This window comes from Lottia gigantea (genome assembly GCF_000327385.1).
Source record: "Lottia gigantea unplaced genomic scaffold LOTGIsca_153, whole genome shotgun sequence".
Taxonomy (NCBI): Eukaryota; Metazoa; Mollusca; class Gastropoda; family Lottiidae; genus Lottia; species Lottia gigantea.
The window spans coordinates 364,626-375,715 of NW_008707846.1; the positions used below are offsets into that span (position 1 = coordinate 364,626).

Here is an 11,090-nt window from a genome sequence, read left to right on the forward strand (position 1 = left end):
CTTTCAAATCCAGAATTATCTTTCCTTGTTATTCCAGTCTACCCAACTGTAATTAAGTACTATATAAGGCACATTTCTTTACATATCCAGTTGACCCAAATGTAAATAGTTACGGATAATCATTAAATCAGAAAGGGTTTTGCATTATCAGGTCTCCAAGAATCTTGGCAAAGGACCAACTGATAACTTTGCACCAAAGGTCACCTTGCAGAAAAGCTAGAGATGATCAAACTGTAAGAACACCTAACCTTAAAACGCGCGTGATCACCAGCTGTCAGGTAATATACCAGGATGAAATTAATTAAAAATAGACAAACATGTTTTCTGTTTCCGCTCAATCGATGTAGGGTATTCCCGTCCCGCAGATCTTCTTGTTTTATTTGGTGATCAGAAAGGTTTATTATTGATTTGTATAGATCATTTTGCTGTAAAACTTTCTCTTCATTTCCCATAGTACTGTTAGTCTTAATCTTTGCCTTGAAACAAATATAAACATAAGCACAAATTTTTTTTACAGATGAAAATTTTCAGCAAAAGTTTAAGACATTTTGGTTGAAATTTCTTGGAGAAAAATTTGTTTTTTTTTTTAATGTAAACTAAAAATTATATTTTTATCAACGCAACGACATTCTGAGACTAACAGTATTATTTTGATTCTGATATTCCATTTCTCTTACAAAATGAAGACAAAATTTAAAAAACCTTTTGGTTTTGATCAGAAAATGTAGGGGCTTCGTCTTTGAATGGCCTTTCCACCACATGGGATGTCAGTCGCTGATCAGTTCTTAAAACCTAAAAGAAAAAAGAAAAAGTATTTCTATTCATTTTACACCTAAATGTGTTAGATTGACATCTCAGAACCTCACTGGCACCAAACTGTCTATTTACAATTCCACAGGACACCTTCGGATAAACATGGATAGGTAGAGCTTGGGTTTTTAACCACAGTAGGATATTTCTACTTATCTAGAAACTGTAAGGCATAAAAAGATCTGAAGCCACCATGAGGTTCGGTTCCGATAATTCCATCTTTAATCTGTTCCACCCTCATCACTAACAGTTGTAACACAGTTGAACATTATAATTCCATTATATTAGATATTTTGCGAAATTTGCAGCTTTATAAAGTTGGTTCTCTACCAGTTCCGTAGAAAAATCTCCGCAACCCCAAATCTATTGGAAAATAATTGTAAATTGTAAATAATTGGCCATGTAGAGGCTTCGACCTTTACTGTTCATTAGAACTGGAAACTTTTGCGACATTCACTGGTCTGAATAGATTTGATGAGATTTCTGCCAATTCCATTTAAAATGCCCCCGTGTTTGACTGGTCATTAACACAGTTAAAAATGAATATGCCATTATATTGAAACCTGTTGCGATATCAACAGGTCTGAAGATACCACGGGGTGGGGTTTTTGCCAATTCCAACAGCCCCAACCACATCACTGTCTATTGTGAAAATTGGTCATGTAGGTGCTTCGTATTTGATTTGCCAGTCCGTCAAATAGATTGAGGTGTAAATGTTGGAAGATAGATTGAGGTGTAAATGTTGGAGTTGACCAAACTGTGACCCCAAAGCCAACAGATGTTATGAAAGATGCAATCAATTAAAAATTATATCTACAATGTAACCTGATCCGGTCTTTTTACTTTTACTCCCTAATTTGATGAGAGGTGAATGCCTGTAACACATGATTGGTCAGTAGGAGAGATATGGAAGATAGATTGAGGTGTAAATGTTGGAAGATAGATTGAGGTGTAAATGTTGGAAGATACATTGAGGTGTAAATGTTGGAAGATACATTGAGGTGTAAATGTTGGAAGATACATTGAGGTGTAAATGTTGGAAGATACATTGAGGTGTAAATGTTGGAAGATACATTGAGGTGTAAATGTTGGAAGATATATTGAGGTGTAAATGTTGGAAGATAGATTGAGGTGTAAATGTTGGAAGATAGATTGAGGTGTAAATGTTGGAAGATACATTGACGTGTAAATAGATTGAGGTGTAAATGTTGGAAGATAGATTGAGGTGTAAATGTTGGAAGATAGATTGAGGTGTAAATGTTGGAAGATAGATTGAGGTGTAAATGTTGGAAGATAGATTGAGGTGTAAATGTTGGAAGATAGATTGAGGTGTAAATGTTGGAAGATAGATTGAGGTGTAAATGTTGGAAGATAGATTGAGGTGTAAATGTTGGAAGATAGATTGAGGTGTAAATGTTGGAAGATAGATTGGGGTGTAAATGTTGGAAGATAGATTGGGGTGTAAATGTTGGAAGATAGATTGAGGTGTAAATGTTGGAAGATACATTGAGGTGTAAATGTTGGAAGATAGATTGAGGTGTAAATGTTGGAAGATACATTGAGGTGTAAATGTTGGAAGATAGATTGAGGTGTAAATATTGGAAGATACATTGAGGTGTAAATGTTGGAAGATAGATTGAAGTGTAAATGTTGGAAGATAGATTGAGGTGTAAAATCTTGGAAGATAGATTGAGGTGTAAATGTTGGAAGATAGATTGAGGTGTAAATAATAGAGTTGACCAAACTGTGTTAGTGTTGAGTTGAGTCGCTGTTCTATAGACAGCAAGACATAATAGACTATTAATTAAATACTTTTATTTTCACCTACAAATAGTATGATAGTGGAATATTAAAGACAAGCACCCATCGTAGAAGTCCCAATATTAATTGCAATAATCCATTTATACCTTATCAACTCATTCAAGTGTCATAGTTGGTAATTCTTCTTTAATCTGTTATAATCCTTTTAATAATTTAATTGTCGATTGTTGTACTAAATCTACATTTGAATCTGTTGTATGTTTCCATGGTCGATTGTTAATCAATTAATGTCATTGTAAAAGTTTATTATAAATACTGAATGTTATGTTATATGGAACTAGTCTTCCATTTTATAACCAAATCTGTCTTGAACAGATACTCAAAGTTTCTTAACACTTTTTAATTATATCCAATCAATTTAACAAGTTTCGTTGCAGAAAAATAAGAGAACATCCTTCCCCCTTTTGTTGAAAGCTTCCCCCCCCCCTTTTTCCTCCCTCTTTTCTCACTTCCTTTTTTTTCTTTTTTTCAGGTCTTCTAGTTTTCCAACAGATAACAGATAATCTAACCAAACCAAACCAACGACTACCAATCAACAAGAAATACCATGATCAGAACGAGTTTGGAAGAATGAAGGAGATCGAGTAACTCACGCCACACCATCCAGGGCCGAGTTTCACCGCCATGTCATTCGACCCGACCAGATCTAACGAAGAATCAACAACCAAACCAACAACACAGAATCATCCAATTTGATCCAATCCAACTACCAACTACTACGACTACCAACAACTACCTATTTGCGATATTAGCATCCGCTGGAAGCGAACGTTAACTTGTCATCTACCTACCTACCTTATATGGGGCATCGTGGATTGACCAGATCACCTATACAGACGGACAACGCCGATGTATTGTGAATATTGTAACCAGTTATCATATTAAACAGTTTTAATTCTTTTCATAGTATTAGTGTAAATTCTCACTACTACAATAGTACAAATAGACGTTAATATAAATGTGGAAAATATGTCGTATATGAGCCACCGTGCGTTACCAGCAGCTGGGCATATACCAGGATGAAATTTATTAAATAATATCCACATCATGTTTACTGTTTTCGCTCAATCGATGCAGTGACTCGACCAACTCTTTCTCGGATTTTCTATAAAAACTCACACAATCTCCACTGTTCATACAACTCGAATATCGAATCAATATGATGATCAATGCTAATTTGATGTTGATGGTGGTCTTGCTGTGGGCTGGAACATTACCAGTGGCCAGTCCCAAGCGTCAACCCAATATGTTGAAAAGGTTTGGGGAAAAATTTGGCAAGTATAGTAGAAATTGCTGGGATTGAAGAGGACTGGGAAACAAATTCCATTGTATAACATGGGGTTCTGTAGCACAGTCGGTTAGACTGTTGTTTCTTTACATGACGTTACATGCTCGGTAGTCGTGGGTTCCAATCTCGGTCGGCGTGTACAATTTTTTCTATTTTACAGTGATTGTATGAAGAGATATTATAAATATTTGTTTCTTAACAATATAAAAATATAATGATCCCTTTCAGTGAACACATTGATGTCTGTGCTCAGGGAATAACCCCCAACGTAATGGTCTTTCCTTTCTACCATAATAGCTTACTACTGGGAATAAAAGAAAAATATTCCATTGAGAAACTAAAGCCTAAATTAAACAGTTTGATCTTCATTCCATTAGTGTAAATCCATCATAATATCACATTTCCCATAGACAATATCATGGCGTCATATTGTTGTGTATTGTATTGTTACTATGCCTTGAAAAAATGAAATTGAAACATGTTGAAATATAATGGAAATATATCTTTTTACGGTGTTTTTGATCTACTATAACTAATATATATACATATATGAGTGTGTAAATTTTGGATCTGAGATTCAAAATGTCAATAAACCTGTTACTGTCAAACACACTAATCTCTATAATTAAGTCCAAATTAAGAAATCATGGCCGAATTTCTATCTGCTTTAAAATTACATGTCTATTATCTTGTTAGTAAAGTGAAGGATATATTTTACTATTGAATATTAACAATTGGCCTACTTTGTTGTAGATTGTGATAGGTATATTCTGCCAATAAATACAATATGGTTACCTAGAGATAGATGTGAGGAAAATAAACGATTCAGGTGCAGAAAAGGTTATGTATCACAAGTGCAGACTATATGTAAGGGTGGTTACTGGGTTTTGGAACCAACCTGTCAAGGTAAGAATCATTTTATATAATACTTAATACATTAGATTTCGATTATTGACCTACTATACTTCTTTTACTTCATCCAATTATGCTTAATGCGATAGACAGAGACAGATTAAAAATGAAATTTTCTGTCTAGCATTGGACATTGGTATCTATTTCGGGAATAATAATTTATTGCCTGATGGCTTTAATTTACTTTGTCAGCTGTAGTGTGTCCACAAGGTGAGATTATCACTAACAGATGTAACAAAATCCAGAACATTTAATGAAGATTTCCGTTTTGACTGTTCAGTTGACTTCACTCAGAATACAACACACTACGTAAAGTTTGCTAACTCTGATATTCAGAGTATAGAGTCTTGTATCTAAAATCAAAGATGTTTTTTTAAAGGGTGTTGTGCAATAGACAGAGATTGCTTACATTTTCTGAAGACACCTGAATCTTTGATAATCTAGGATTATTGTAGACTGAATTTGAATTGATGCATGTCGACTGTCCCATTTTGATTTCACTTTACTCTCTGGGTATTGTCTGATCAATATATTTTATTAATTCAGCCGTAGAGTGTCCACAAGGTGTGAATATCACTAACTCTGATGATGTAACAGAATCTGGTATTTTTGAGGAGGTTTTTAGTTTTGACTGTTCAGTTGGTTTCACTCAGAATGGTGTGACGGGTATTCTGAGCTGTGATGAAAATGGTACCTGGACAGAACAGAAAGCTTGTCAAGGTAACAGTTTTTAAGATGTTGAATCAACTGATCTTTTTTTCAACAGACCTGTGTTATATTGCCAGCTTTAACAAAACCCCACAAATATATATTATTTAATTCTTATGTCTTCAGTTACATAAATATCATGAGTTACTTCCCTTGAAATCAAGTTTAATTAGACTTATAAACTATCTTCCTGAATTAGCTTTAGAATAATTTCACCCAACTCTACCACGCCATTCTACTGACAAATTCATTTTAACATTTTAGCTGTAGAGTGTCCACAAGGTGAGAATATCACTCTCTCTGATGGTGTAACGGAATCCAGTATTGTTGGAGGACTTTTTAATTTTAGCTGCTCTGTTGGCTTCATCGAAACTGGTACTCTGGGGTGTGAGGAAAATGGTACTTGGACAAAACAGAAAGCTTGTCAAGGTAACAGGATTTGGGTTTCTATTGTGAATAGGTACGAAGATATTTGGCAGATCCAGTGACAATTTAAAACATAAAGGAATCGTGTTAAGATCTCAATATGACGTCACTATTTTGTACAAGATTCGAGCCAAATCGTCTTTTCAATAATAAAGTAATTAATAACACTTTTTAACAACGTTTGTAAGATGCGTCAGTCAAATCATATTCTCATTTTTCGCAAACTATGAGAACCGAAAAAGGCGGACAAAAATGAAATTGTGAAAGTATTTTATTTTGAATCTTTTAAGGGGGCTCAACTCTAGCGACTCAAGTCATTCAAGTCATCTAAATTTGTCAGGCCTGTAATGGTTCTTTCTTAACGAATTCTGTCCTCTATAAACTATTGCAATAACAATACGATTTATATTTCAGTGGTACTTAAAGCAGTAGGGAATAAAGGTATACCGATGATTATATATGCATGAGAGTGTAAAGAAGAATGTGCTTAAACACCCGAGTGTGGCTTTACTCCATCAATTTATGCTTTATGCCTAGCATATAGAAACCCACTGATCTACTCCCATCAATTCACTCCAAGTCTTTCCGAATGCATCCAAAAATGTAAAGATGAACCAAGTTGTTTGACAATGTCATACAGTGGTCCTCATCTTTTTATTTGCAATTTATACAATGCTAATGTCACCACTATAAAGAATACAGATGGATTTGTGGTTTCTGACAATGAAAATGGTACCGTTGTAGATAAATCTGATTTTGATTTCGTCAATAAACCATGGGGTCACGTGGGCTGAGTAGTGACTATTAAGATTAAAATGTCGATTTGAATAAAATTATCAGTTTAAAGATTTGTCTTTTATTTTTACACATTTGGGGTTTGTAACAAGCATTTTCCATCATTCCAAAACAAGAAATATTTCATCTCTAGCAATAGAAGGTTTGAGACTGGAGTTCGATTCTGTAGCACCCAGCTGGTATGAACTCTTCCTACTTTTAAGAGACATATTCACAATTTTCGGGGCTCTTGAAATTATGGAAATAGAATATTATATTATACCTTGTTCGATTTGTTGATTTTTCTCCAATAAAGTACATTACGCGGTTTCACCGAAAACTATAATTTGATTTTACTGAAAAACCTCCTTTTCTTTCGACCAAACCTTTGTTAACGACAGACAGAATTACATCACCAATGCCTCAATGAATAGATTGTATGCTATCCAACTGATCCGCGGTACTTTTTCCCCACGCCATTTGCTGATTTACTTGATTGACCGACACGGATAATAAGGTAACGATGCAGTTCAAGATTCATAAAAATCATTACAAGTTACCTCCCTTGAACTCTAGATTTCTAACTGTTTGGGATTGTTTCATTCAAATAATAGTGTCTTCGTTTCAATTTTGCAATTTTATATCGGCTTACGACTTAAGACGAAGTTCTTAGTATTTTACATTGACTGTGGCCTGACAAGTTATCAGTAGGTCTATATTACCTTGTCTTACAAGCCTTCAGAGGGTTTATTTTATCTGGAACTACAAACAATGGGGCCATTGTAGAAAAATCTTTTTTGAATTCGTCTCTGTTATGTAAGCACAGATATTTGAATTATTTACTGTGCTTCAAAGTATTTACTACTATTTTAACAGTGGTATTTCTATATCGCTCTACAATTGATGTATTGAGCACTATTTAACAGTGGTATTTCTATATCACTCTACAATTGATGTATTGAGCACTATTTTAACAGTGGTATTTCTATATCGCTCTACAATTGATGTATTGAGCACTATTTAACAGTGGTATTTCTATATCACTCTACAATTGATGTATTGAGCACTATTTTAACAGTGGTATTTCTATATCGCTCTACAATTGATGTATTGAGCACTATTTTAACAGTGGTATTTCTATATCACTCTACACTTGATGTATTGAGCACTATTTTAACAGTGGTATTTCTATATCACTCTACAATTGATGTATTGAACACTATTTTAACAGTAGTATTTCTATATAGCTCTACAATTGATGTATTGAGAACTTTTTTAAGAGTGGTATTTCTATATCGCTCTACAATTGATGTCTTGAGCATTATTTTAACAGTGGTATTTCTAAATCGCTCTACAAATTGATGTATAGAGCACTATTTTAACAGTGGTATTTCTATATCGCTCTACAATTGATGTATTGACACTATTTTAACAGTGGTATTTCTATATCGCTCTATTGAACACTATTTTTATACGCCCACATGAAATGGGGGGCGTATATTGCCGTCACCTCTTTCATCGGTCCGTCGGTCCGTCCGTCCGTCCACAATTGCTCGTAAACACTCTACAAGGCACAATTCTTGACTGATTTCGACGAAACTTGGTATGGTTGTTTATAATCACCCAAGGATGAACCTTATTGAAAATCAGACAAATCGAAAATATATTTACTATGAGTTATTGCCCTTGTTCTTGAAATTCTCGTAAACCCTCTAGAAGGTGCAATTCTTGACGGATTTTGATCAAACTTGGTATGAGTGTTCGTTATCGCCCAAGGATAAACCCTATCGAAAATCAGAAAAATTGAAAAATGTTTAGTATGAGTTATTGCCCTTGTTCTTGAAAACGCGTTCAATTTTGGCTTGTAAACACTCTAGAAGGCACAATTCTTGATGGATTTTGACGAAACTTGGTGTGAGTGTTTGTTATCACCCGTGGATAAAGCCTATTGAAAATGAGAAAAATCGAAAAAATATTTAGTGTGAGTTATTGCCCTTGATCTTGAAAACTCGTCCAATTTGTAGCTCATAAAAACTCTAGAAGGCATGATTCTTGCCGAATTTTGACAAAACTTGGTTTTATTATTCATAACCGCGCTGAAGATTGAATAATTGTCCTCTAGAGTTTTCACGAGCTAAAGATTGAACACCTTTTCAAGAACAAGGGCAATAACTCATACTCAATATTATTCAGTATCGCCCTAAAGAGTTCAAAAGTGTATGACTGAAGGTTGAATATTTCATACTGGTGATTGTTACTGTACTGCTAAATATTTATGTTCAAAATCAAAGCTGCCAGTGGGCGTATATTACCTTGCCTGGCAAGCTATCTTTATATACGTTGTCGTTGACACTATTTTCTCCACATTGCTCATATTTTATTAATATTGACAGAACTTCAAGGGTCTGTGATTTTTACCAGTTTGAAAGCTTGTGAGAAAGAGAGCATGTACAGGCGATTTCAGATAAATTTCCAACATTGAACTGAAAGAATGCAAATTATGAAAACTCTCTCGACAGGAGTTTTCACAAGAGCAGAATATTCTTACCTGTTTGAAAGCTTTACAGAATAATTGTACAGGGCAAGTTTAACAGGAAATGGATTCCGGAGTACCTAGTTAACCTAGTGGCACCTAGTTCCATCATGGACTGATTGAAGTCTCCAAGACGGTCTGCTTAAACCAATGTATTAGCATGATTCCTGAAAATAGTTGAAGGAAACATAAATGAACTAAAGCCAAGTATGATCTGTCCTGCATCAAAAATATCAAAATTGCATAAAAAGAAAATACAAAAAATCTGATCAAAATTTTCGAATTTTCCTCAAAAAGTGTCCTATGATTTATGTATATCTATGTAATGCGTATCTATACAATCAAAAACGTCGTAAATTATACCTGAAAATATTTCTACAGTATGCTATGTATGTATATTATCAAACTAAATTCATTTTAAAAGCGTTTATTAAAAACAGAGAGTACTAATTGTTAATTAAGCAGTGTAAGGGTTTTATTGAGACGAGTCTCAATGAAAGCACTGGCCTAGGTCACAGGGCAATAGATAAGTCTATTAATTATGTGAAAATTTGTTAGTCATTAGTATGATTTTAGTTGAAAAGACACACACACAAACATACACTGCATGTTATATAATATACTGTATATAGCAGTGTGACCTAGTTTCGGTGTTTGGCTTTATAATGGCTTGATATTATTAGTTGAAACCTTTAGAATACGTAGGAGACATATTTCTCTACAATTAGGCGTATATTTTACTTAAATTTATACTATAGTTTTCTAACTTCTGTCGTCTTTTAGATATTTTTATTTAAAACTTTTAGATTCGGACACATTTCTCTGGGTTTTGAGCAAAATATTTTGAGACCTACAAAGGAGCAGAATGTCCCTTTTTAAATTAAACCCTGGCTGGTCTAAAACTAAACTTGCAGTAACCTCATCTTCACAATGTCACAACTGGTACTTATATCTTAACTCTAATAGTTACCAGCGAATACAACCAGTCGGAGCCCTCTACAGAAAGGCCCCTCACTGTATTCGCTATTGTACACCATTTTAAGCTTCTGTTCACGTACCTTAATCCATTTATTATAGTAATTTATGACAGTAGCAACTTGAGTCTGCTGTAACATAATTTCTGATACCCATACTGAAAATAAATTACCTAAGACTTTATTTCACCATTATAGATACTCAACCGGGTTAAGCTGCAATTACATGTGTACTAATTTCTTTACATTAAAAAATATAATATGACATAGTTTGACAAATCATCCACCCTCAAGGATTAATATTTCCGAGTTAAAAGATAACTTGCCAGGCAAGGAAATATACGCCCACTGGCAGCTTTGATTTTGAATAATAATAATTGGCAGTACAGTTACAATCACCCGTATGAAATATTCAACCTTCAGTCATCCATGGGCGATAATAAACAATTTCATCAAATTTTGCAAAATTCGTCTAGAATTGCGCCAATTAGGGTGTTTACGAGCATTTCTAGAACAACGCAATAACTAATACTAAATATTTTTCAATTTGTCTGATTTTCGTTAGGGTTCATCCTAGCGTAATTGCAAACACTCATACCAAGTTTCGGCAAAATCCGTCAAGAAATGTGTGTTCTAGAGTGTTTACGAGCAATTGTGTACGGACGGACGACAATATACACCCCGTCTCATGTCAAAATTTGTCAAGAAAACAATTCTGTTTTAGAATGTTTCAGATTTTTTTGATTTTCGATAGGTTTCATCCTTGATGAATGTTTTGATTTTCAATAAGGTTCAGAGTGTTAAGAATGTACCCCCTCCAAGCCCCTCCCCCCCCCCCCCCCCC

The 11,090-nt window shown here is 34.4% G+C and overlaps 2 protein-coding genes across 2 annotated transcripts; one reads left to right on the top strand and one right to left on the bottom strand.

Annotated features, from left to right (window-relative positions):
* Positions 1 to 1,662: 1,662 nt before the first annotated feature.
* On the bottom strand, positions 1,663 to 2,421 carry LOTGIDRAFT_140879 (hypothetical protein; the record flags this gene model as incomplete). The annotated part of the gene is made up of 1 exon (XM_009050720.1): positions 1,663 to 2,421. One exon carries the CDS (start codon positions 2,419 to 2,421, stop codon positions 1,663 to 1,665), a length of 759 nt encoding a protein of 252 aa, XP_009048968.1.
* A 1,545-nt stretch (positions 2,422 to 3,966) lies between these two features.
* Positions 3,967 to 6,432, top strand: LOTGIDRAFT_173255 (hypothetical protein; the record flags this gene model as incomplete). The annotated part of the gene is made up of 5 exons (XM_009050721.1): positions 3,967 to 3,988; positions 4,673 to 4,825; positions 5,378 to 5,551; positions 5,804 to 5,968; positions 6,380 to 6,432. 5 exons carry the CDS (start codon positions 3,967 to 3,969, stop codon positions 6,430 to 6,432), a joined length of 567 nt encoding a protein of 188 aa, XP_009048969.1.
* Positions 6,433 to 11,090: the final 4,658 nt, after the last annotated feature.